This window comes from Podarcis vaucheri, assembly GCF_965113315.1.
Source record: "Podarcis vaucheri genome assembly, chromosome: 7".
In the NCBI taxonomy this organism is placed as follows: Eukaryota; Metazoa; Chordata; class Lepidosauria; order Squamata; family Lacertidae; genus Podarcis; species Podarcis vaucheri.
Window position 1 is genome coordinate 2,086,405 of NC_138765.1, and position 24,300 is coordinate 2,110,704.

The following is a 24,300-nucleotide window of genomic DNA, read 5'->3' on the forward strand; positions in this document are numbered from 1 at the left end:
GAAGAGCAGCAAATCTACATGTTTCCTTCAATCTGATTTATGGTTATTCTGTGGCACAAGAGCCTACAAAGAAATCCCCTTTGCTTTTTCTGGAACTTGCACTTTAGGAGTAGTCATACCCCTGGTGTATAAAATGGACAAGCTCCCAGCGGTCCATTTGCGTAACAGAAGGGAAGTACAATCACCTCTTTCTCAATATATAGGGACAGCCATCTCTAGGTCCCTTATGCCCTCTTTAGGTGTACCCATGAATTACCGTGATCTGCATAGATTGGCAAACTGGACCGAGGCTTTGTTTAATTCTACCATCTTGGCCTTAAAAACAATTAACAAAGAAATGTCAGTAATAAGAGATGTAGCTCTTCAAAATCGTTATGCCTTAGATGTAATCCTTGCCTCCAAAGGTGGAGTTTGTGCCTTGATTCATTCTCATATTTCTGCTACTATTGATTATATGGAACAAATGATAGCCCATAATCCTTTGAATCCACCCGAAGGTTTTGATCCATGGGAATGGTTGTCTTCTTGGTTACCTAATAGAGCATGGTTAAGAAAACTTTTGCTAATTGGAATTTTCCTTGTTGTAGGATTCAGTGTGTTGTGCTGCTGCATTCAATGCCTGCCCTCTTTGCCCAATGTACTACGTGGTGGTACAAACCACGACCCGCCACAGGGATGATGAGAGGAATTTATGTTGCAAAATATAAGCGTTTAGGCAATGAGATAAATGATTCTGATTAGGTTTCGTAAATTTTTTTACTTTTCATAAAACAAATAAGAAAAGAGGGCATGTAGGGAAATGGTTGCTTATGCATAAGCGCATGGGCGAAAGTTTATTGCAGGGTTCAAGCAAGAAGCGTTGCTTGGAGTATGAACAGCGCATGAACACCTCATGCGATCTCAATGATTGGTCCACGTAGCATAGCCTGATGGTGGCATGATACTCATGTATGGTATTGTCTTTATCTGCTGGCTGACACAATGTTCTATTTTTTCCTTAGAGAGAATGTTTTTTTACGGTACAAAATAAATGCTGAGCTGCAGCAGCTCCTGAGGCTGTTAGATTCCCTCAATCCATCTTGGCGTGAGACTGATTATTACTGATGACAAGCAGGTTCTCGTCACGGGCCCAAGACAGAACCCTGTGGCACCCCACTAGTTACTCTTCTCCAGCATGAAGAGGAACCATTGATGAGCACCCTTTGGGTTCGGTCAGTCAGCCAGTGACAAATCCACTGAGTAGGTAGCATAGTCAAGACTGCAAACCTGTCTTGATTTTAGCTTCTTCAGAGACCTCTAAGTCCTTTTAAGAGCTCCAATTGTGTTAAGAACTTTAAAAATGAGACCAAACTTTCATAAATCCCTCCGATCACACTCTTGGCACTGAAATAGTTTCTACCCTGTGTGAATTCTCTGATGGGAAATGAGATTGTTGCTTTGACTGAAGCTCTTTCCACATTCCACGCACTGTTAGGGTTTCTCCCGTGTGGATTTTGTGATGGGCTGTGAGACTTTCTTTCCTGGTGAAGCTCTTTCCACACTCCAAGCAGTGATAGGGTTTCTCCCCTGTATGAATCCTTTGATGGGAAGTGAGCTTGGCTCTCCGACTGAAGCTTTTTCCACATTCTAAGCACTGAAAGGGTTTCTCTCCTGTATGAATCCTTTGATGGGAGGTGAGAGAGGAGCTAGAGGTGAAGCTCTTTCCACACTCCAAGCAGTGATAGGGTTTCTCCCCTGTATGAATCCTTTGATGGGAAGTGAGATTGTTCCTGTGACTGAAGCTTTTTCCACAATCCAAGCAGTGATATGGTTTCTCCCCTGTATGAATTCTACGATGGGAAGTGAGATTCTGCTTGTGACTGAAGCTCTTTCCACACTCCAAGCAGTGATAGGGTTTCTCCCCTGTATGAATCCTTTGATGCAAAGTGAGATGGGAGCTCGTCCTGAAGCTCTTTCCACATTCTACGCACTGATAGGGTTTCTCCCCTGTATGATTTCTTTGATGGGAAGTGAGAGAGTAGCTATCAGTGAAGCTCTTTCCACATTCCACGGACTGATAGGGTTTCTCCCCTGTATGAATCCTTTGATGGAAAGTGAGATGGGAGCTCTGACTGAAGCTCTTTCCACACTCCAAGCAGTGATAGGGTTTCTCCCCTGTATGAATCCTTTGATGCAAAGTCAGTTCAAAGCTCGTCCTGAAGCTCTTTCCACATTCCACGCACTGATAGGGTTTCTCTCCTGCATGAATCCCTTGATGGGAAGTGAGATTGGCACTCTGAGTGAAGCTCTTTCCACACTCCAAGCAGTGATAGGGTTTCTCCCCTGTATGAATCCTTTGATGGGAAGTGAAATTGGCACTCCGAGTGAAGCTCTTTCCACATTCCACGCACTGAAAGGGTTTCTCCCCTGTATGGATCCTCTGATGGGAAGTGAGATTGACCCTCTGATTGAAGCTCTTTCCACATTCCAAGCACTGAAAGGGTTTCTCCCCTGTATGATTTCTTTGATGGGAGGTGAGAGAGGAGCTAGCAGTGAAGCTCTTTCCACACTCCAAGCAGTGATAGGGTTTCTCCCCTGTATGAATCCTTTGATGGTAAGTGAGAGAGGAGCTAGCAGTGAAGCTCTTTCCACACTCCAAGCAGTGATAGGGTTTCTCCCCTGTATGAATCCTTTGATGCAAAGTCAGTTCAAAGCTCGTCCTGAAGCTCTTTCCACATTCCATGCACTGATAGGGTTTCTCCCCTGTATGAATTCTTTGATGGGAAGTGAGATGGGAGCTCTGACTGAAGTTTTTTCCACATTCTAAGCACTGATAGGGTTTCTCTCCTGTATGATTTCTTTGATGGGAAGTGAGTTCAAATCTCGTCCTGAAGCTTTTTCCACATTCCATGCACTGATAGGGTTTCTCCCCTGTATGAATCCTTTGATGGTAAGTGAGATGGGCCCTCTGTTTGAAGCTCTTTTCACATTCTACGCACTGAAACGGTTTCTCCCCTGTATGATTTCTTTGATGGGAAGTGAGTTCAAATCTCGTCCTGAAGCTTTTTCCACATTCCATGCACTGATAGGGTTTCTCCCCTGTATGAATCCTTTGGTGGGAAGTGAGCTTGGCCCTCTGATTGAAGTTCTTTCCACATTCCAAGCACTGAAAAGGTTTCTCCCCTGTATGAATCCTTTGATGGGAAGTGAGCTTGGCCCTCTGATTGAAGTTCTTTCCACATTCCACGCACTGATAGGGTTTCTCCCCTGTATGAATCCTTTGATGGACAGTGAGATTGGCACTCCGAGTGAAGCTCTTTCCACATTCCAAGCACTGATAGTGTTTCTTCTCATGGGGATTTCTTTGATGGGAAGTGGCATGGGATCTCTGACTGAAGCTCTCTCCACAGTCTGAATCCAGATATGGCTCCTGCGCTGTGTGGATTTCGTTGTGGTCTCCCTTGTTCTTCATTTCCAATTCATCACCACCTGAAACTAAGAGGCAAACGGATTAGCGTCTCGGGAAAAAGTGCAGCCCCAAATTATGGAACAATGCTAATTAATGCTTGGGAGAGGCAAAGAACTGAAGGGAGTTAGATGTTATAATGTTCCTTTTGTTCTACAAAATGTCTAGTTTCGTATACAAATCAAGTTGATTATTATGTTTTCTCTCTCTAGTTTTTAAAAGTACAGCTTAACCTGGTAATGGCATTTTGTTCAAAATTAAATCTGGATCTATACTATCTTCATAATTAAAATGTGCTTTTTTATTACCACATTTTTCACTCTATTGGACGCACCAGACCACAGGACGCACCTAGTTTTTAGAGGGGGAAATCAAGGGGGAAAATATTATTCCCCCCCATCCCCAAAGAGCCACGGACACGATGCGCACAGCCTGTCCGCTTCTCCCAGAGCTTCTCGGGGCTGCGGGGGAAGCCCGGGTCCCCCCCAGTCCCCAAGAGCAAAGAAACCAAGACAGCAAGTGGGATCCATAGCCGCGCAACCTCTCCAGCCAGGAGCTAAACCTCTCCAGCGTGGCTAAAGAAGACAAGGCAGCAAGCGCGATCCATCCCGCTCGCTGCCTTGGCCTCCTCTTTAGCCTTGCGCAGCATCTTTAGCCCTGCGCAATGGGATGGATCGTGCCCGCTGTCCACCAGGGCTGGACTAGATGACTCCTGGGGTTCCCTTCCAACCCCGCAATTCTATGACCATGGAAGGTGTTGGGGGTCTCCACCACTGGAGGCTTTTAAGCAGCGGTTGGGGGACCATCTGCCTAGTGTTCTTTAGCTGTGATTCCTACATTGTGAGGGGGCTGGGCTAGATGACCCTTGGGTGGCCCTCCCAACTCTATACAGTCCTACAATTCTGCGGCAGGAGATCCACAGCCACTTCACACAATGCCCACTCCCAATTTTCATTGGAGAGACATGTGGCTTCAGTGTCTAGGTAGGTACCCCCCCTACCTGCCACTCTTCCCCCACCCCACTTAAGCCGAGGGAATTCCTGCCCAGAAAAGCTCCCAGGTGAGGCAAGGGTTAAGATCTACCTCTGGTAAATAGCTTTGTATCCCCCCTCTTTCCCTTTACTCTTCCTCTTCTATGCTATTTCTTCCTTTTGTGTTTTGTTTAATCTGTTTTTATTTTATACCAAAATGAAAGCTGCAAAGTTTCCTTTTTTATAATATCCCCCCCTCCAAACTAAAATGTTAGATAAAAACACTGATCCAGAGGAAAAGAAGGGGGTGGAGAAAGGATGGAAAAAGAAAAAGAGGTAGAGATAGAGATAGAGAGATTTTTAAAAAGTTGGCTTCTTTAGCCTTGCACAGCCTCCCGCGGCTGGAGAGGCGCGCAAGGCTAAAGAGGATGGATTGCGCTCACTGCCCTGGCTTCCTCTTTAGCCTTGCGCAGCCTTCCCCCCGGCTGGAGAGGTTGCGCAAGGCTTTTCCCCAGGAGGGAGAAGGGACTGACTGGCCGTGTCAGTCCCTTCTCCCTCCCTTTGTGGAAAAGCCCCCAAGAGCTGCGCGAAGCTTGTGTGTGGCTCTTGGGGGCTTTTCCTGCCTGCCTCCCCCCCTGCATTCGCTCCATAGGACACCCAGACTTTCCCCCTTAGTTTTTAAGACGGAAAAAGTGCGTCCTATGGAGCGAAAAATACAGTATTTAAAAGGTGGCCAACGCGGGAAAGTTCCCTGTCCAAAATTTAAGATATACAGTGGTGCCTCGCAAGACGAAATTAATCCGTTCCGCGAGTCTCTTTGTCTTGCGCTTTTTTCGTCTTGCGAAGCACGGCTATTAGCGGCTTAGCAGCTCTTAACGGCTTAGCGGCTATTAGCAGCTTAGCGGCTTAGCGGCTATTAACGGCTTTAAGAAAAAGGAAACAAGCTCGCAAGAACTCGCAAGACGTTTCGTCTTGCGAAGCAAGCCCATAGGGAAATTTGTCTTGTGGAACGACTCAAAAAACGGAAAACCCTTTCGTCTAGCGAGTTTTTCATCTTGCGAGGCATTCGTCTTGCGGGGCACCACTGTACAGTGTTACCTCGGGTTACATACGCTTCAGGTTAACTACGCTTCAGGTTACAGACTTCACTAACAGCAGCAGCAGGAGGCTCCATGAGCTAAAGTGGTGCTTCAGGTTAAGAACAGTTTCAGGTCAAGAACAGACCTCCAGAACGAATTAAGTTCTTAACCCGAAGTACCACTGTACTTAAGTGTTACATTACTGTGAGAAGTTACAGGGGACGAGGCAGGGGGCCTTCTCGATAGGGGAACCCACCCTGTGGAACGCCCTCCCATCAGATGCCAAGGAAATAACTATGCAACTTTTAGAGGACTTCTGAAGGCACCTCTGTATTGGGAAGTTTTTAATGTTTGATGTTTGATTATGTTTTTCTATTTGTTGGAAGTTGTCCAGAGTGGCTGGGGCCACCCAGTCAGATGGGCAGGGTAAAAATAATAAAATTATCATTATTGTTACTACAGGGTTCACTGCCTGGGATTCAAAAAGCCTGGCTCTTTTCTGGGATGGAGTTTGTTTGGTTCAGTCGTGGAATCTGTGCCATCTCCAATGCCAAGCGACTCTTTGGTCAACCAGAGAGAGACAGAAGCAAGAACAAAAGAAGGAAACTTGACTGAAGTTACTTCAACACCTCAAATCACTCTGAATCCTACATTTAAGGCCTGGGCAGTTCAGACAGCCTGATCATGGTTTTAAACAGCAGAACTGGAGGAAGAATACTCACAGAGAAAACAATCAATAGCCATCCATCCAAGGTTTGCTGTGGGGGTGTTAACATCCCAGGTGCTGTGGGTGGCGCTGTTGAGCCCCATCAAAATATCAGAGGTTCGTCACATAGAGAGATGTCTTGAATTACAAAACAGATAGGATGATCCAATAGAGAGCCTTACCGAGAGAGTCCAAGATCCCACAATTCTCCTCCATGACTTCCTTATGGAGAGCTCTCTGGTCAGGATCCAGCAACGCCCACTCCTCGTCTGTGAAATGGACAGCCACATCTTCAAAGCACACTGGACCCTAACAGAACAGGAAAAAGGCTGTCCTCTTAGAGAACATTCACTTGGCTCTGTTGTTTTCTACAGCGGCCTGACCCCTCTCTGCCTTCCTCATCCCTCTCTCCTGCTGCAGCTTCTGCCTCGGAGTCTGGGCTGCTCTCTGCCACAGACTCCCTCTGCTCCCTGAGCCCTCTTCCCTCTCCAGCTTCAGACCCCTCCTCCTCCTCCTCCTCCTCCCAGTCGGCTCCCTCTTCTCTGGCTCCTCCCACCATTCCTCTGCATCCAGCCAGTCTGCATTCAAGCAGTCCTTCCCCACAAGGCTCCTTCCCCCTACCTGATCTGGGTCCACAGCTGCTGCCTCCCCTCCACCACCATGAAAAGATGAAGGAGCAGGTCTTGGTGGCATCATTCCGTCACCTGGGAGAGACCAAGGTAATTGGAAACCGTGAGCGCCTGCTTCTCTCAGAGGTGAAACAGTGCATCTCTCAGTACAGATGGGGCTTGTCCAAGTCTCCCCTGCTAGCTTCCGGTTCCGCTCTGCTTTAATGGAGGCAGCGGGAGATCGTTGGAGAAGGAAAAACAAGGATGACTGAGGGTAATTCTCCTTGCAAGTTTCCCCCAGGGACAGGGGGGAACGGGCTTCACTCCCAGTTTGTCTTGGTACCAGGTTCCGGCTCCGGCATGGATTGCGGGAGGCATGGAGGCGCTGAGTGCAAAAGCCCTTCGCCTGCCGAAAACCCTCCTTCGCCGCCATTAAGAAGCAGAGGTTCTCCTGTCAATTAGAGCTCAATTTGGACTAATGTACAGGTATTGCTGGAAGAGATGGGAAAATAAACTGCGGAATTGAACCAGCTGCAAGGTCTTTAAGGTTTGAATTTGGGAATAAACTTCATTTGCTGCAAAACACAGTGAGTGGGGGGAGGGGAGCCTATGGCTTCTTTATATAAAGTTTTCTTTTCTACACTAATGAATTGGCAGCCTGCGATTGAATACTAGTTCAAAATATCTATGTACCGGTGAGCAGGGAAGAAACTGGATTACAGATATGGAATATAACATCAAATGGAACTGTGTGTGTAAAAACAAAAAGGAAAAAGGGAGGGAAGCTCTATTTTGCAAAATGTTTACGATGGAAAATTAGAGTTGACTCTTCCCCATCCTTTATTATATACAGACTGAACTGATTAATGCTAAAAGGACTTGGAATTTGATTTAATTGGATAAATGTGCATTTATCTAAGGCCAGAGAGAGGGATGTAAGGAATCTGAAAGTTGTGTAGGAGCTGATAAGGTTCATTACTGAGTCATTTGCAGTTCTGACCAATCCCTCTCCTTCCCAGGCAGAGAAGAAAAATGGCAAAAACTGATTATTTATTGGGATGGTGTGATTTTTGCAGCTGCTGTTAAAGTTGCCAAACAACGAAGCACAGGACAGAGTGATGGAGAATTTCTGAAACCACAATGGGATATTAGCTCCGCCCAAGGAATGATGGAGAACAGCAACAACCAGGAAAAGATAGACAGAACATTTTACAAGGACAGGAAGAAACATCACGAACAGAAAGATTGCCACACACGGGAAGAGTAAGGATACAGCTGGAGTGCCTCACTTGCTGCTGCTGCTGCACCGTGAGTGTTGGCGAAGGCCGCTCCCTCCTCAGGCTACTTCCACCTGGCCTAGGGGGCGGGGCCCAGACTCACCTCCGCCACAGCTTTAAGGACACTGGTGCTGCTGCAGCAAATGTTAAAAATGCTTTTATATATTTTAAAGTGTTTTAAAGGTGTTTTTACTTTTTACTTGGTTGTACCACCGTGAACAGTGGTTTTTATTTATGTATTTTTATTTTGTTCCGTTTTATTTTGGTTTGGGGTTGGATATTGAGTGGGGTGGGGATTGGTTTTGTTTAGGTATAATTGTTTTTGGTTTGTTTTGTTTTTCTATTTCATAAATGGAAGCTAGTATGAGGCTTGGGATTGCTACCGTGGAGGGGCGAGGGAGGTATGGCGGTGGGGACAGATGTTATAGGCGAAGGGGATCGAGATACGGATATGCTCGTACCCCTTCCAATCTGCACCCCATCCCGAGGGACGAGGGTAGGGTGAGCAAGGATTACTCACCTCCGTCACTGGTGCTGTGCAAGGCCAGGTCTATAGGCAACAAAACCGCCACCCTGCGAGATTTCTTTACCTCACAGGGGGTCAACCCGGCTTGTGTGACGGAGACCTGGGTGCGCGAAGGGGAAACAGTTACCTTACGAGAGATGGCGCCCCTGGGTTTCTCCGTTCTCCACCAGTTGCGGGCTGTGGGCCGGGGGGCATTATTAATCCGGGAATATTGTTCTTTCAGGGCTCTACCATCCCCATCGATCCCCGGCATTGAATGTGTTGGCCTAGCGTGGGGCTCCGAGGTGAGCTTGGCTGTCTGGCTGGTGTACCGGCCACCAAGCGCACCAGCAGCCACCCTGTCAGGCCTGCTGGAGGCGGTGGCCGGCTGGGCCTTGGAGTTCCCTAACCTATTGATATTGGGGGACTTCAACATCCACGCTGATGCCACTCCCTCCTCCCAGGCTCTGGACCTGGTGTCTTCCACTAGGGCTCTCCCAGTTTGTTTCGGGCCCCACACATCAAGCAGGCCACACGCTGGATTTGATCTTTGGCATCGGTATAAATGTGATCATGTCTCCTTCGATGAAGGTGCCATGGTCTGATCACTATGCTCTGAAAGCCAGGATTGACTTTCCACCCCCCACCCTGCTTAGGTGGCGAGCCGATTTGGGCTCACCCGCAGAGGCTAATGGACCCTGATAGATTCCGTCAAGCCTTGGGGGACCTTGCCCCCCCCCCGGCGACTCATTGACTGAGCTTGTTGAGGGCTGGAATACCCAGCTACTGGCAGCCATCGATAAGATCGCACCTAAGCGCCCTCTGCGACCTCGCAGAAACCGGGCTCCCTTACTTGATCTGTTTACAAGAAACATGTGATGAGGTTACATAGAAGTAGCCAGTCTTTCAACCAGCAGAATGCTGCTGATTCATAATACAACTTCATGTCTGGCAGGGCAAACCCCCCTCTTTCTTTAGCATCAGTCAATATTTTAAATTTTATTCTGGGCTTTTTGCCCTGCCAGACAAATTTAGAGATATCTCTCTGCCACCCCTTGAAACAATCCATCCTGTCCACAATCTGCAAGGTTTGAAACAAAAACAACATTTTTGGCAGTACATTCATCTTTATAGCAGCAATTCGACCCAACAAGGAAAGCTTCAATTTTGACCAAGTTTCTAAGTCTTTTTTAACTTCTGACCAACATTTTTCATAATTATCTTTAAATAAATTCAGATTTTTAGCCGTCATATTAATCCCTAGGTATTGCACTTTCTTAACCACATTTAAATCTGCCTCCTTCTGAAACCTTTCTTTTTCCATTATTGTCAAATTTTTCTCTAAAACCTTAGTTTTTTGCTTGTTTAATTTAACTCCTGCCACCTGACCAAATTCTTGGATCAGTTCTAGAACCCTTTTCGTACTAGATTCTGGCTCCTGTAGTGTCAAAACCAAGTCATCTGCAAAGGCCTTGAGTTTATATTGTTTAGCTCCGACCTGAATTCCTTTAATCAACTGGTCCCTTCTGATCATGTTCAAGAGCACCTCCAGGACCGAAATAAATAGCAATGGAGAGATAGGGCAACCCTGTCGTGTTCCTTTTTCAATTTTAAACTCTTCTGACACCACATTATTAAGTATCAGTTTTGCTTTTTGTTCTGAATAGATTGCATCTATACCATTTTCAAATCCCCGTCCCACTCCCATTCCCTTAAGATTTTTCTTCATAAAATTCCAAGAAATATTATCAAAGGCCTTCTCCGCATCAATAATTAAAACTGCTCTTGTATTAATGTTCATTTGCAATAGCTCCAAAATATCAATAATGTTCCTTGTGTTATCAGACAGATGTCTGCCTGGGAGGAAGCCTGCCTGATCTTTATGTATCACTTCATTTAACACTCTTTTTAATCTGTTAGCTAAAATATCTGCAAAAATTTTGTAATCCACATTTAAAAGGGATATGGGACGATATTTCTTAATTTGTGTCTTTTCAACTTCAGATTTTGGTATAAGTGTGGTGAAAGCTTCTTTCCACGACTCCGGTGCCTTCTTCCCCTCCATAATCTCGTTGCACACCTCCTTTAATGGTTGAATTAAATGGTCTTTCAAAGTCTTATAATACTTGGAGGTTAATGCATCCGGCCCTGGAGACTTGCCCAATTGCATGTTCTGAATGGCACCTTCAATCTCCTGTTCTGTTATTTTATAGTTCAATATTGTCTTATTTTCTTGAGATAGTTTTTGTAATCCATTATGTCAGAGTTGCTCCCCGATCCTCACAGAGGATCACGCTAGCCAGCGATCATTAAGTAAAAGTCTTTATTGAGTTACAGTTCCCATTCTCAAGCTGCTGCGTGCAACTCTACGTCTTATGGTTAGATCGGCGAAGCTCTGTCTGGGTCCCCGCCTCCTGTACACCAACTTAATATCCTAGCCCTGCTCCACCTTTTCCGCCTGACTGTTCTCCTCTGGGTCCCTCTGCCCCCCGGGGTCTCCTCCCTCCGGGACTCCTCCGACGCCGACCCCCCGGACCCTTCTGTCTCCTTGCGCCGGGCTTTAGGACCTGGCTCCCTCTCCGGGCTGCCTACTGCGTCACTTCCCTGTGCATTTGAACTTGGCGCGCGCGCCCAACCTTCCACTTTCCGTCTGACCGTTTCTTCGCTCCCTGATGGAGGTGTGGCCACTCCTGACTCGTGCCCTCCCTCCTGTTGTGAGCTGCCAGCGCTTGATCCCTGGCCCCCTTCCTCTTCCCTGCTCTCTGGCGGTGACGCTGGTCCCGATCTCCAACTGCTCCCCTCTGAGTCCCCTCTGGCTCTATCTTCCTGGGGTGTCCCCCTAGGCTCCCCCCTTGCCCTGGCCACTGGTGCTCCTTTCTGTGAATCTTCTGATTCACTGGAAAGACTCGGAGATCTCGGGTCGTCGTCATCACTCATCTTTTCTTCTGCCTCCTCCTCCTCGCTCTCTGTTTCCTCCCTTGCCCTTGCCTCTGCTCCTGAACCCCTGACACATTAGTTCTTAAAAACTGGTCTATATCAGTCTCTTTCTGTGGCCCCTGGGTGTAAAGTTGTTTGACGTATCTCTGGAAGCATTTTCTAATCTCCACAGGATTCTGGATATTTCTCCCCTCAATCTCAAGATTAGTGATCGTGTTCAACTTCTGTCTTTTTTTCAACTGCCACGCTAGCAGTTTTCCACATTTATTAGCCGATTCAAAAGTCTTTTGTCTCATTTGTTTAATTTTCCATTCGACTTCCTGATTTATCAATTTCATATATTGTACTTGATATAATTTAATTTCTCTCAGAATCTCCTGTGACTTTGGTTTCGATCTTAATTTTCTCTCCTTCTTTTATTTTCTCCAAAATTTTCTCTTTTTTCTCATTTTGAGTTCTTTTTTTTATTGCGTTCTGTTGTATCAGAAACCCCCTCATCACTGCCTTACTTGCATCCCAGATTACTCTTTTTTCCACTGTAGTTTTCAAGTTTACTTCAAAATAGTCACTCAGATTCTTTTGGGCCTTCTTGACAATCTCTTGATCTCTTAATAAGGTGTCATTCATCTTCCATCTGAAGGAACCAGTTGAAGTTAATTTCATTTCCATCTTTACTGCATTATGGTCGGAGCAGGTTTTTGGGCAGATTTCCACCTTTCTAGTCTTAGGTGCCAGTCCTCTAGTTATCCATATTTGGTCAATTCTAGTCCATGTCATTTTGGCTTCAAATGTCAATCAGATCCATGTTGTCAGTTAGTTTGAATGCTGTTTCTCTTTCAAACACTGCAAATTTTGGACAAAATGGACTGTTTCAAGAATTGGCAGAGAGATATCTCTAGATTTGTCTGGCGGGGCAAGAAGCCTCAGATAAAATTTAAGCTATTAACAGATGCTAAAGAAAGAGGTGGATTTGCCCTGCCAGACCTTAAACTTTATTATGAATCAGCTGCATTTTGATGGCTGAGAGAATGGATGCTTCTTGAAAACACGGATCTGTTGGATTTGGAAGGTTTCAACAATGTATTTGGTTGGCATGCATATCTGTGGTATTACAAGGTTAAAGCACACAAAGAGTTCAAAAACCATCTTGTCAGAAAAGCATTGTTTAATGTTTGGATAAGATATAAGGACTTGTTAGAAAATAAAACCCCAAGATGGTTGTCACCAATGGAAGCAAAGGCTCAGAAAAAAACTCAATATGGAGGCCAAATGGCCGAAGTATTGGGAAATCTTGGAACAAGAGGGTGACAGATTAAAATTGCAGAGCTTTGAAAAATTAAAAAACAGAGTACGAGATTGGCTCCATTACTATCAAATAATGGAGGCATATAATTTGGACAAAAAATTAGGCTTCCAGGTGGAAAAATCAAAATTGGAAACAGAATTGTTAGACCCGAAAGTTAAGAATTTGTCAAGAATGTATAACTTGCTGTTGAAATGGAATACTCAAGATGAAATGGTGAAATCTGCTATGATTAAATGGGCACAATATGTTGGATATAATATTATGATGGCTGACTGGGAACAGTTATGGACCACTGGTTTGAAGTTTACGGCATGTAATGCCTTAAAAGAGAATTTAATGAAAATGATCTACAGTTGGTACATAACACCAGTCAAGCTTGCAAAAATCTACCATCTGCCCGACAATAAATGTTGGAAATGTAATGAAACTGAAGGTACATTTTTTCACCTTTGGTGGATATGCCCAAAGATTACGGCATTCTGGGAGATGATCTATAATGAAATGAAAAAGATATTTAAATATAACTTCCTGAAGAAACCAGAAGCCTTTCTTCTGGGCATGGTCGGCCAATTGTTGTCAAGGAAAGATAGGATCTTTTTTATGTACGCCACAACAGCAGCAAGAATACTTATCGCAAAGTATTGGAAGACACAATATCTACCCACCAGGGAAGAATGGCAGATGAAGTTGATGGATTGCATGGAACTGGCGGAAATGACTGGCAGAATCCAAGACCAGGGAGAAGAGTCGGTGGAAGAAGATTGAAAAAAATTCAAAGTATATTTACAGAAACATTCCAAAATTAATGAATGTTAGAAGGATGCTGGAATGAAGTTATATGGCTTTAGCAGAAATGTAATAAAGAATTAAGTAAAAGCTGATTGTTAATGGACCAAAAAGAAAAATGTAAGGTTAGACTGTTAAGATAAATTATAGAACAAAAGTTGAGAAAGATGGAAAGAATTTGCGGGAACAATTAATTGAACTAGAATACAAAAAAGGGAGATGTGAGGAGATCGATGAAACAAGTAAACGAAAGGTAAAGATATGGAATATTGGATGTGTGTTTTTAATGTTATTGTTCTTTTTTACTGTATTGTTGTATTATTATTTTTTTGTTTTTCTTTCTAGGTATTGTAATGTAATGTTTGTCTTGTTAATTTTTTTGTTGTTTTCCTTTTTCTTTTTTCTGTAATTTTTAAACCACTAATAAATATCTTTTTAAAAAAAATATAAAGAAAACATCATTAGATCCCTTAGATCTATCCGATTACCGCCCAGTTTCGAATCTTGAGAGAGCGGTTGCTGAACAGCTTGGCAGGTTTCTGGATGAAACATCGGCTCTGGATCCATTCCAGTCCGTCTTCCATGCTGGTCATGGAACCGAGACGGCTCTGGTCGCCCTAACAGATGATCTCGGCAGGCAGCTGGATCGAGGCGGGTCGGGGCTGCTGATTCTTCTAGACCTGTCAGCAGCCTTTGACATGGTCGATCACGAACTCCTGGACCACCGCCCTGCCGACGTGGGGATCCAGGGCACAGTCCTTCAATGGCTGCGCTCGTTTGGTGTGTGGAGTGCCTCAGGGTGCAATACTCTCCCCGATGCTTTTCAACATCTTTATGTGCCCCCTCGCCCAGCTTGTCCGGAGTTTTGGGCTGGGTTGCCATCAGTATGCTGATGACACCCAACTATCTGTTGATGGATGGCCATCCTGACTCGGCCCCAGACACACTGACCAGATGCTTGGAAGCTGTGGCTGGATGGTTACGTGGGAGCCAGTTGAAGCTAAATCCTTCGAAGACAGAGGTCCTGTGGCTGGGACAGGACGATATGGGATTGAGGGGGCAACTCCCATCTCTTGTGGGGGTGCAATTAGTGCCAGCACCGTCTGTTAAGAGTTTGGGTGTAATCTTTGATACCTCCCTCTCTATGGAGGAGCAGATTACAGCTATAACAAAGGCGGCATTTTTTCATCTCCGCCAAGCTAAGCAGTTGGCTCCTTATCTCTCTCGCCCTGACCTAGCCACTGTGATCCACGCGACGGTCACCTCCAGACTGGATTATTGTAACTCGCTCTACGTGGGGCTGCCCTTGAGATTGACCCAGAAACTCCAGCGGGTGCAGAATGCCGCGGCGAGACTCCTTATGGGGTCTTCGCTCCGAGATCACATTCATCCGGTACTATACCAGCTGCACTGGCTCCTGGTGGAGTACAGGATCAGGTTCAAGGTGCTGGTTTTAACCTTTAAAGCCCTATACGGCCTAGGACCCTCGTACCTATGGGACTGCCTCTCCTGGTATGTCCCACAGAGGAACTTATGGTCTGCAAATAAAAACATCTTGAAGGTCCCAGGCCTCAGAGAGGTTAGGCTGGCCTCAACTTGAGCCAAGGCTTTCTCGGCTGCGGCTCCAATCTGGTGGAACGCTCTGTCACAACAGACTAGGGCCCTGCGGGACCTGACATCTTTCCGCAGGGCCTGCAAGACAGAGCTGTTCCACCAGGCCTTTGGTCAGGGCGCAGCCTGACTCCCTCCTCTGGCAATCTGCACAGAATTTTGCTTAATGGTGGCCATCAATTTGATTTTAATTAATTTTTAGAATGAGATGTTTTTAGAATGTTGGATTATTTGATTGTTGTTAGCCGCCCTGAGCCCGGCTTCGGCTGGGGAGGGTGGGATATAAATAAAATTTATTATTATTATTATTATTATTATTATTATTATTATTATTATTAGAGAGAGATTTTACTTTCTTGGGCTCCATGATCACTGCAGATGGTGACAGCAGTCATGAAATTAAAAGACGCCTGCTTCTTGGGAGAAAGGCAATGACAAACCTAGATAACATCTTAAAAAGCAGAGACATCACCTTGCCAACAAAGGTCCTTATAGTAAAAGCTCTGGTTTTCCCAGTAGTGATGTATGGAAGTGAGAGCTGGACCATAAAGAAGGCTGATCGCCGAAAAATTGATGCTTTTGAATTCTGGTGCTGGAGGAGACTCTTGAGAGTCCCATGGACTGCAAGAAGATCAAACCTCTCCATTCTGAAGGAAATCAGCCCTGAGTGCTCACTGGAAGGACAGATCCTGAAGCTGAGGCTCCAAGACATTGGCCACCTCATGAGAAGAGAAGACTCCCTGGAAAAGACCCTGATGTTGGGAAAGATGGAGGGCAGAAGGAGAAGGGGACAACAGAGGGCGAGATGGTGGGACAGTGTTCTCGAAGCTACCAGCATGAGTTTGACCAAACTGCGGGAGGCAGTGGAAGACAGGGGTGCCTGGCGTGCTCTGGTCCAGGGGGCCACGAAGAGGCGGACACGAATAAACAACTCAACAACAACAAATATTATTTGATGTTTCAATACGAATGGAAGTCATTAATACTGCAGCTGTCGTATAAAGGATTGTTATCTTGACAGGAGTGTAATTGAAATTAATAAGATTTTGGAATGCAGAAATCAAGAAGAAGAAGAAGAAGAAGAAGAAGAAGAAGAAGAGGAGTTTGGATTTGATACCCCGCCTTTCACTCCCCTTCAGGAGTCTCAAAGCGGCTAACATTCTCCTTTCCCTTCCTCCCCCACAACAAACACTCTGTGAGGTGAGTGGGGCTGAGAGACTTCACAGAAGTGTGACTGGCCCAAGGTCACCCAGCAGCTGCATGTGGAGGAGCGGAGACACGAACCCGGTTTCCCAGATTACGTGACTACCGCTCTTAACCACTACACCAATCATCAAACCATCGGTTTTAGCATGCGGGGGAGGGGCACCTATATTATGTAATTTGGTATCTTAAAGACTGGTATTATTAATTGTATTGTAATTTCACATTGTTATAATGAGACCATTATTGAACTGTAATTGTAAATTAATCAACTTACTATCGTAAATGTCTCCCCTGCTGAGTACATTTGGACATTTGTACCCATTTCATATAATAGTTGTGCAAAAATACATCTCTCCCCCCCCCCGAGCTCTGGGCTCCAGGTGTCTTCCCCCAAAAGATGCAAATAACTCAGAGATTAGTTTCAAAATCAAGAGAATGTGACAAAACGGGGGAGAAAACACTCCTTCCTCCTTACCCAGAGGCCTCACTCTGGCGTCCAACTGAGTCTTCTCTGCCTCAGAAGAATCAAGACCCCTTTCTGCCAAAAGATCCTTCCTCTGAAAGAGCAACAAGGATTCAAAACAGAGAATGGGGAGAAGGGTTAGAGAAGGAATGGCAGAGGCAAGCGCTTTCGGGGGACAGAGGTGAAAGCTGCTTCCTGCTTCTGCTAGACTGGTGTCTGGGGTTGGCTGCCAGGACCATGAAACATTGGTCCTCAAGGATCTTCACTGGCTCCCAGAACGTTTCCCAGCACAATTCAAAGCCCTAAACGGCCTCAAAGGCCCAGTATACCCAAAGGAGCGTCTCCATGAACTGAGGTCCAGTTCGGAGGGTCTTCTGCTGATTCCCTCACTGTGATAAGTGAAGTTACAGGGAACCAGGCAGAAGACCTTCTCCACAGTCGCCCCCACCCTGGGGAATGCCCTCCCATCAGGTGAGAAGGAGATAAGAAAATGCATAACTTTTAGAAGACATCTGATGTCTTATTATGCTTTTATATGTGCTGGAAGGCACCCAGCCACAAGTGTGATAAAATAATAATAATAATAATAATAATAATAATAATAATAATAATAATAATAAGCTGTCCAAAAAAGGATGGGCCATTTCGAAATGATTTGGGAATACTCTCCCTCCTCTTTGGAGCCCCTTGGGAGTATCCAGAGGAAAGTCCCTCTCACCTGCTGCTCTGCCTGCTTCCTCTCCTCTGCCTGACTCAGGAGGAAACCTTCGGCCAGGGCCACCGCCTGGGAACTGGTCTCCGCTCCGCATTCCCTCACCCAGTTCTCCATCTCCAGAGGAAGGACAGCCAGGAACTGCTCCAAGATCACCAGGTCCAGCATCTCAGCTTTCGTGTGCCTTTCTGGCTTCAGCCACTGATGGTCAAGATGGTAGAACTGGCTGCAAACCTCTCGGGGTCCTTTGGCCTCCTGGAAGCAGAACTGCCTGAGCTGCTGGCTCTGCACCTCTGAGCAAAGGGTGTCCTCCTCACCCAGGATCTTCTGCATGGAGTTTTCCCAGGATCCCCCACTGCTCCCCGTTTCCATGGCATGGCCTCTTCCTGCTTCAGGGCCAGCTGAGTCTTGCTCATCCATCTGGGCTCTCCGGAAGTCTCCAAGAGATCGGAAGGAGCCCCTTGGCCCTCTGCCAAGTTCTGTGGGTCCTAGTGCGAGGTGCAGAAAATCCTACGAATCAAACACACTATTCTATTGTAAGATCAATACACAGCCAAGAGAAGAATGTTCCCTGAGGAAGCATGGATGAGTCTTCCTAGGAACCAGGGCTGGATTGCCACCGTCCCTGTTGTTGTTTAGTCCTGTCCGCCTCTTTGTGACCCCCTGGACCAGAGCACGCCAGGCCCTCCTGTCATTCACTGCCTCATGCAGTTTAGTCAAACAAATAAAGAATTAGGGAGGGGAAAATGCCCGACATACAGAGATTTATGAATAGAGAGAGAAGATAAAGCGTTTGCAAGGAGGACAGTTTGTAAGCAGATGTATTCCTGTCCTTCTCCTTCGTGGTCTTTCCCTCTTAATATACTTCTCCCTCATAATAATGTCCCTCTTAAGATCCTTCTCCCTCACAATAATGTCCCTCTTAATATCCTTCTCCCTCATAATAATGTCCCTCCGAATGTCCTTCTCCCTCATAATAATGTCCCTCTTAATATCCTTCTCCCTCACAATAATGTCCCTCTTACTATCCTTCTCCCTCACAATCATGTCCCTCTTAAGGTCCTTCTCCCTCACAATCATGTCCCTCTTAATATCCTTCTCCCTCACAATAATGTCCCTCTTAATGTCCTTCTCCCTCATAATAATGTCCCTCTTAATATCCTTCTCCCTCATAATAATGTCCCTCATAATATCCTTCTCCCTCATAATAATGTCCCTCTTAATATCCTTCTCCCTCATAATGTCCCTCTTAATATCCTTCTCCCTCATAATAATGTCCCTCTTAATATACTTCTCCCTCATAATAATGTCCCTCTTAATATACTTCTCCCTCACAATTATGTCCCTCTTAATATCCTTCTCCCTCACAATTATGTCCCTCTTAATATCCTTCTCCCTCACAATAATGTCCCTCTTAATATACTTCTCCCTCATAATAATGTCCCTCTTAATATACTTCTCCCTCATAATAATGTCCCTCTTAATATACTTCTCCCTCATAATAATGTCCCTCTTAATATACTTCTCCCTCATAATTATGTCCCTCTTAATATCCTTCTCCCTCACAATAATGTCCCTCTTAATATACTTCTCCCTCATAATAATGTCCCTCTTAATATACTTCTCCCTCATAATAATGTCCCTCTTAATATACTTCTCCCTCATAATAATGTCCCTCTTAATATACTTCTCCCTCATAATAATGTCCCTTTTAATATCCTTCTCCCTCACAATCATGTCCCTCCGAATGTCCTTTTCCCTCATAATAATGTCCCTCTTAATATCCTTCTCCCTCATAATAATGTCCCTTTTAATATCCTTCTCCCTCACAATCATGTCCCTCCGAATGTCCTTCTCCCTCATAATAATGTCCCTCTTAATATCCTTCTCCCTCATAATAATGTCCCTTTTAATATCCTTATCCCTCATAATGTCCCTCTTAATATACTTCTCCCTCATAATAATGTCCCTCTTAATGTCCTTCTCCCTCACAATCATGTCCCTCTTAATATCCTTCTCCCTCACAATCATGTCCCTCTTAATATCCTTCTCCCTCACAATCATGTCCCTCTTAATATCCTTCTCCCTCACAATGATGTCCCTCTTAATATCCTTCTCCCTCACAATCATGTCCCTCTTAATATCCTTCTCCCTCATAATAATGTCCCTCTTAATATCCTTCTCCCTCACAATCATGTCCCTCTTAATATCCTTCTCCCTCACAATTATGTCCCTCTTAATATCCTTCTCCCTCACAATCATGTCCCTCTTAATATCCTTCTCCCTCACAATTATGTCCCTCTTAATATCCTTCTCCCTCACAATTATGTCCCTCTTAATATCCTTCTCCCTCACAATCATGTCCCTCTTAATATCCTTCTCCCTCACAATCATGACCCTCTTAATATCCTTCTCCCTCACAATCATGTCCCTCTTAATATCCTTCTCCCTCACAATTATGTCCCTCTTAATATCCTTCTCCCTCACAATCATGTCCCTCTTAATATCCTTCTCCCTCATAATAATCTCCCTCTTAATATCCTTCTCCCTCACAATCATGTCCCTCTTAATATCCTTCTCCCTCATAATAATGTCCCTCTTAATGTCCTTCTCCCTCACAATTATGTCCCTCTTAATATCCTTCTCCCTCACAATCCTGTCCCTCTTAATATCCTTCTCCCTCACAATTATGTCCCTCTTAATATCCTTCTCCCTCACAATTATGTCCCTCTTAATATCCTTCTCCCTCACAATAATGTCCCTCTTAATATCCTTCTCCCTCACAATAATGTCCCTCTTAATATCCTTCTCCCTCATAATAATGTCCCTCTTAATATCCTTCTCCCTCACAATCATGTCCCTCTTAATGTCCTTCTCCCTCACAATCATGTCCCTCTTAATATCCTTCTCTCTCACAATGTCCCTCTTAATGTCCTTCTCCCTCACAATTATGTCCCTCTTAATATCCTTCTCCCTCACAATTATGTCCCTCTTAATATCCTTCTCCCTCACAATTATGTCCCTCTTAATATCCTTCTCCCTCACAATAATGTCCCTCTTAATATCCTTCTCCCTCACAATAATGTCCCTCTTCATATCCTTCTCCCTCACAATAATGTCCCTCTTAATGTCCTTCTCCCTCACAATCATGTCCCTCTTAATATCCTTCTCCCTCACAATCATGTCCCTCTTAATATCCTTCTCCCTCGCAATTATGTCCCTCTTAATATCCTTCTCCCTCACAATTATATCCCTCTTAATATCCTTCTCCCTCATAATAATGTCCCTCTTAATATCCTTCTCCCTCACAATAATGTCCCTCTTAATGTCCTTCTCCCTCACAATCATGTCCCTCCTAATATCCTTCTCCCCCACAATAATGTCCCTCTTAATATCCTTCTCCCTCACAATAATGTCCCTCTTAATATCCTTCTCCCTCACAATAATGTCCCTCTTAATGTCCTTCTCCCTCACAATCATGTCCCTCTTAATGTCCTTCTCCCTCACAATCATGTCCCTCTTAATGTCCTTCTCCCTCACAATCATGTCCCTCTTAATGTCCTTCTCCCTCACAATCATGTCCCTCTTAATGTCCTTCTCCCTCATAATAATGTCCCTCTTCATATCCTTCTCCCTCACAATCATGTCCCTCTTAATATCCTTCTCCCTCATAATAATGTCCCTCTTAATACCCTTCTCCCTCATAATAATGTCCCTCTTAATATCCTTCTCCCTCACAATCATGTCCCTCTTAATGTCCTTCTCCCTCATAATAATGTCCCTCTTCATATCCTTCTCCCTCACAATCATGTCCCTCTTAATATCCTTCTCCCTCACAAATATGTCCCTCTTAATATCCTTCTCCCTCACAATCATGTCCCTCTTAATATCCTTCTCCCTCACAATCATGTCCCTCTTAATATCCTTCTCCCTCACAATAATCTCCCTCTTAATATCCTTCTCCCTCATAATAATGTCCCTCTTAATATCCTTCTCCCTCACAATCATGTCCCTCTTAATGTCCTTCTCCCTCATAATAATGTCCCTCTTAATATCCTTCTCCCTCACAATCATGTCCCTCTTAATATCCTTCTCCCTCACAATCATGTCCCTCTTAATATCCTTCTCCCTCACAATCATGTCCCTCTTAATATCCTTCTCCCTCACAATCATGTCCCTCTTAATATCCTTCTCCCTCACAATAATGTCCCTCTTAATGTCCTTCTCCCTCATAATCATGTCCCTCTTAATATCCTTCTCCCTCACAATCATGTCCCTCTTAATATCCTTCTCCCTCACAATCATGTCCCTCTTAATATCCTTCTCCCTCACAATCATGTCCCTCTTAATGTCCTTCTCCCTCACAATAATGTCCCTCTTAATGTCCTTCTCCCTCAGAATAATGTCCCTCTTAATATCCTTCTCCCTCACCATCATGTCCCTCTTAATATCCTTCTCCCTCACAATAATGTCCCTCTTAATATCCTTCTCCCTCACAATAATGTCCCTCTTCATATCCTTCTCCCTCACAATAATGTCCCTCTTAATGTCCTTCTCCCTCAGAATAATGTCCCTCTTAATATCCTTCTCCCTCACCATCATGTCCCTCTTAATATCCTTCTCCCTCACCATCATGTCCCTCTTAATATCCTTCTCCCTCACCATCATGTCCCTCTTAATATCCTTCTCCCTCACCATCATGTCCCTCTTAATCTCCTTCTCCCTCACCATCATGTCCCTCTTAATATCCTTCTCCCTCACAATCATGTCCCTCTTAATATCCTTCTCCCTCACCATCATGTCCCTCTTAATATCCTTCTCCCTCACCATCATGTCCCTCTTAATCTCCTTCTCCCTCACCATCATGTCCCTCTTAATGTCCTTCTCCCTCATAATAATGTCCCTCTTAATCTCCTTCTCCCTCACCATTATGTCCCTCTTAATATCCTTCTCCCTCACCATCATGTCCCTCTTAATATCCTTCTCCCTCACAATAATGTCCCTCTTAATATCCTTCTCCCTCACAATCATGTCCCTCTTAATCTCCTTCTCCCTCACCATCATGTCCCTCTTAATATCCTTCTCCCTCACCATCATGTCCCTCTTAATCTCCTTCTCCCTCACCATCATGTCCCTCTTAATGTCCTTCTCCCTCATAATAATGTCCCTCTTAATCTCCTTCTCCCTCACCATTATGTCCCTCTTAATATCCTTCTCCCTCACCATCATGTCCCTCTTAATCTCCTTCTCCCTCACAATCATGTCCCTCTTAATGTCCTTCTCCCTCATAATAATGTCCCCCTTAATATCCTTCTCCCTCATAATAATGTCCCTCTTAATATACTTCTCCCTCATAATAATGTCCCTCTTAATATCCTTCTCCCTCATAATAATGTCCCTCTTAATGTCCTTCTCCCTCACAATCATGTCCCTCTTAATATCCTTCTCCCTCATAATAATGTCCCTCTTAATATCCTTCTCCCTCACAATTATATCCCTCTTAATATCCTTCTCCCTCACAATTATATCCCTCTTAATATCCTTCTCCCTCACAATTATATCCCTCTTAATATCCTTCTCCCTCACAATTATATCCCTCTTAATATACTTCTCCCTCATAATAATGTCCCTCTTAATATACTTCTCCCTCATAATAATGTCCCTCTTAATATACTTCTCCCTCATAATAATGTCCCTCTTAATATCCTTCTCCCTCATAATAATGTCCCTCTTAATATCCTTCTCCCTCATAATAATGTCCCTCTTAATATACTTCTCCCTCATAATAATGTCCCTCTTAATATCCTTCTCCCTCACAATCATGTCCCTCTTAATATCCTTCTCCCTCACAATAATGTCCCTCTTAATATACTTCTCCCTCATAATAATGTCCCTCTTAATATACTTCTCCCTCATAATAATGTCCCTCTTAATATCCTTCTCCCTCATAATAATGTCCCTCTTAATATCCTTCTCCCTCATAATAATGTCCCTCTTAATATACTTCTCCCTCATAATAATGTCCCTCTTAATATCCTTCTCCCTCACCATCATGTCCCTCTTAATATCCTTCTCCCTCACCATCATGTCCCTCTTAATGTCCTTCTCCCTCACAATAATGTCCCTCTTAATATCCTTCTCCCTCATAATAATGTCCCTCTTCATGTCCTTCTCCCTCACAATCATGTCCCTCTTAATATTCTTCTCCCTCACAATCGTGTCCCTCTTAACATCCTTCTCCCTCACCATCATGTCCCTCCGAAGGTCCTTCTCCCTCCTCGCTCTCTTCCAGGCCCACCTCCCTGGCCAGGGCCTGAGGTCCCTCTGGCTCCCTCCCGGACCCCCCAGCCTCTCTTCCCTCCCCTTCCCGCCTCCCGGGGCAGGGAGTTCCCCAGGCTTCCCCCGAGAGGAGACCCACCAGAGCCCGGCAGGCGAAGGCGAGGCCGGAAGGGACGTCAGAGGGGAGGAGGGGGAGGAGGAGGAGCGGCCCGCCTTCCTTTCCTGTCCTCTCTAGGAAGCCAGCTCGGCGCCTCTTAACCCTTCTCTCTCCCTGCCGAGGAGCCCGGGGCGTCAAGCGGGAGAAGAGGAGGAGGCGGGGAAGAAGCAGGACCCAGAACCCGGGACTGGGCGCGTGTGCGTGTGAAGTCTCTTGGGCTTGGCGCTTGCTGGTCATTTTCTGACAGGAATT

The 24,300-nt window shown here is 45.0% G+C and overlaps 1 protein-coding gene across 1 annotated transcript in view; it reads right to left on the reverse strand.

The window, feature by feature from the left end:
• The window catches only part of LOC309536741 (uncharacterized protein), a 209,261-nt gene extending 185,201 nt beyond the window's left edge, over positions 1-24,060 (reverse strand). The window contains exons 1-6 of the mRNA XM_082230985.1: positions 24,031-24,060; positions 17,619-18,100; positions 16,913-16,994; positions 6,823-6,905; positions 6,384-6,510; positions 1,267-3,474 (exon numbers count right to left, since the gene is read on the reverse strand). Of these exons, the coding sequence (XP_082087111.1) occupies positions 1,370-3,474; positions 6,384-6,510; positions 6,823-6,905; positions 16,913-16,994; positions 17,619-18,032 (2,811 nt within the window). The 5' untranslated portion in view covers positions 18,033-18,100; positions 24,031-24,060 and the 3' untranslated portion in view covers positions 1,267-1,369. The remainder of the gene's footprint in view (positions 1-1,266; positions 3,475-6,383; positions 6,511-6,822; positions 6,906-16,912; positions 16,995-17,618; positions 18,101-24,030) is intronic.
• Between the last annotated feature and the right edge of the window lie 240 nt (positions 24,061-24,300).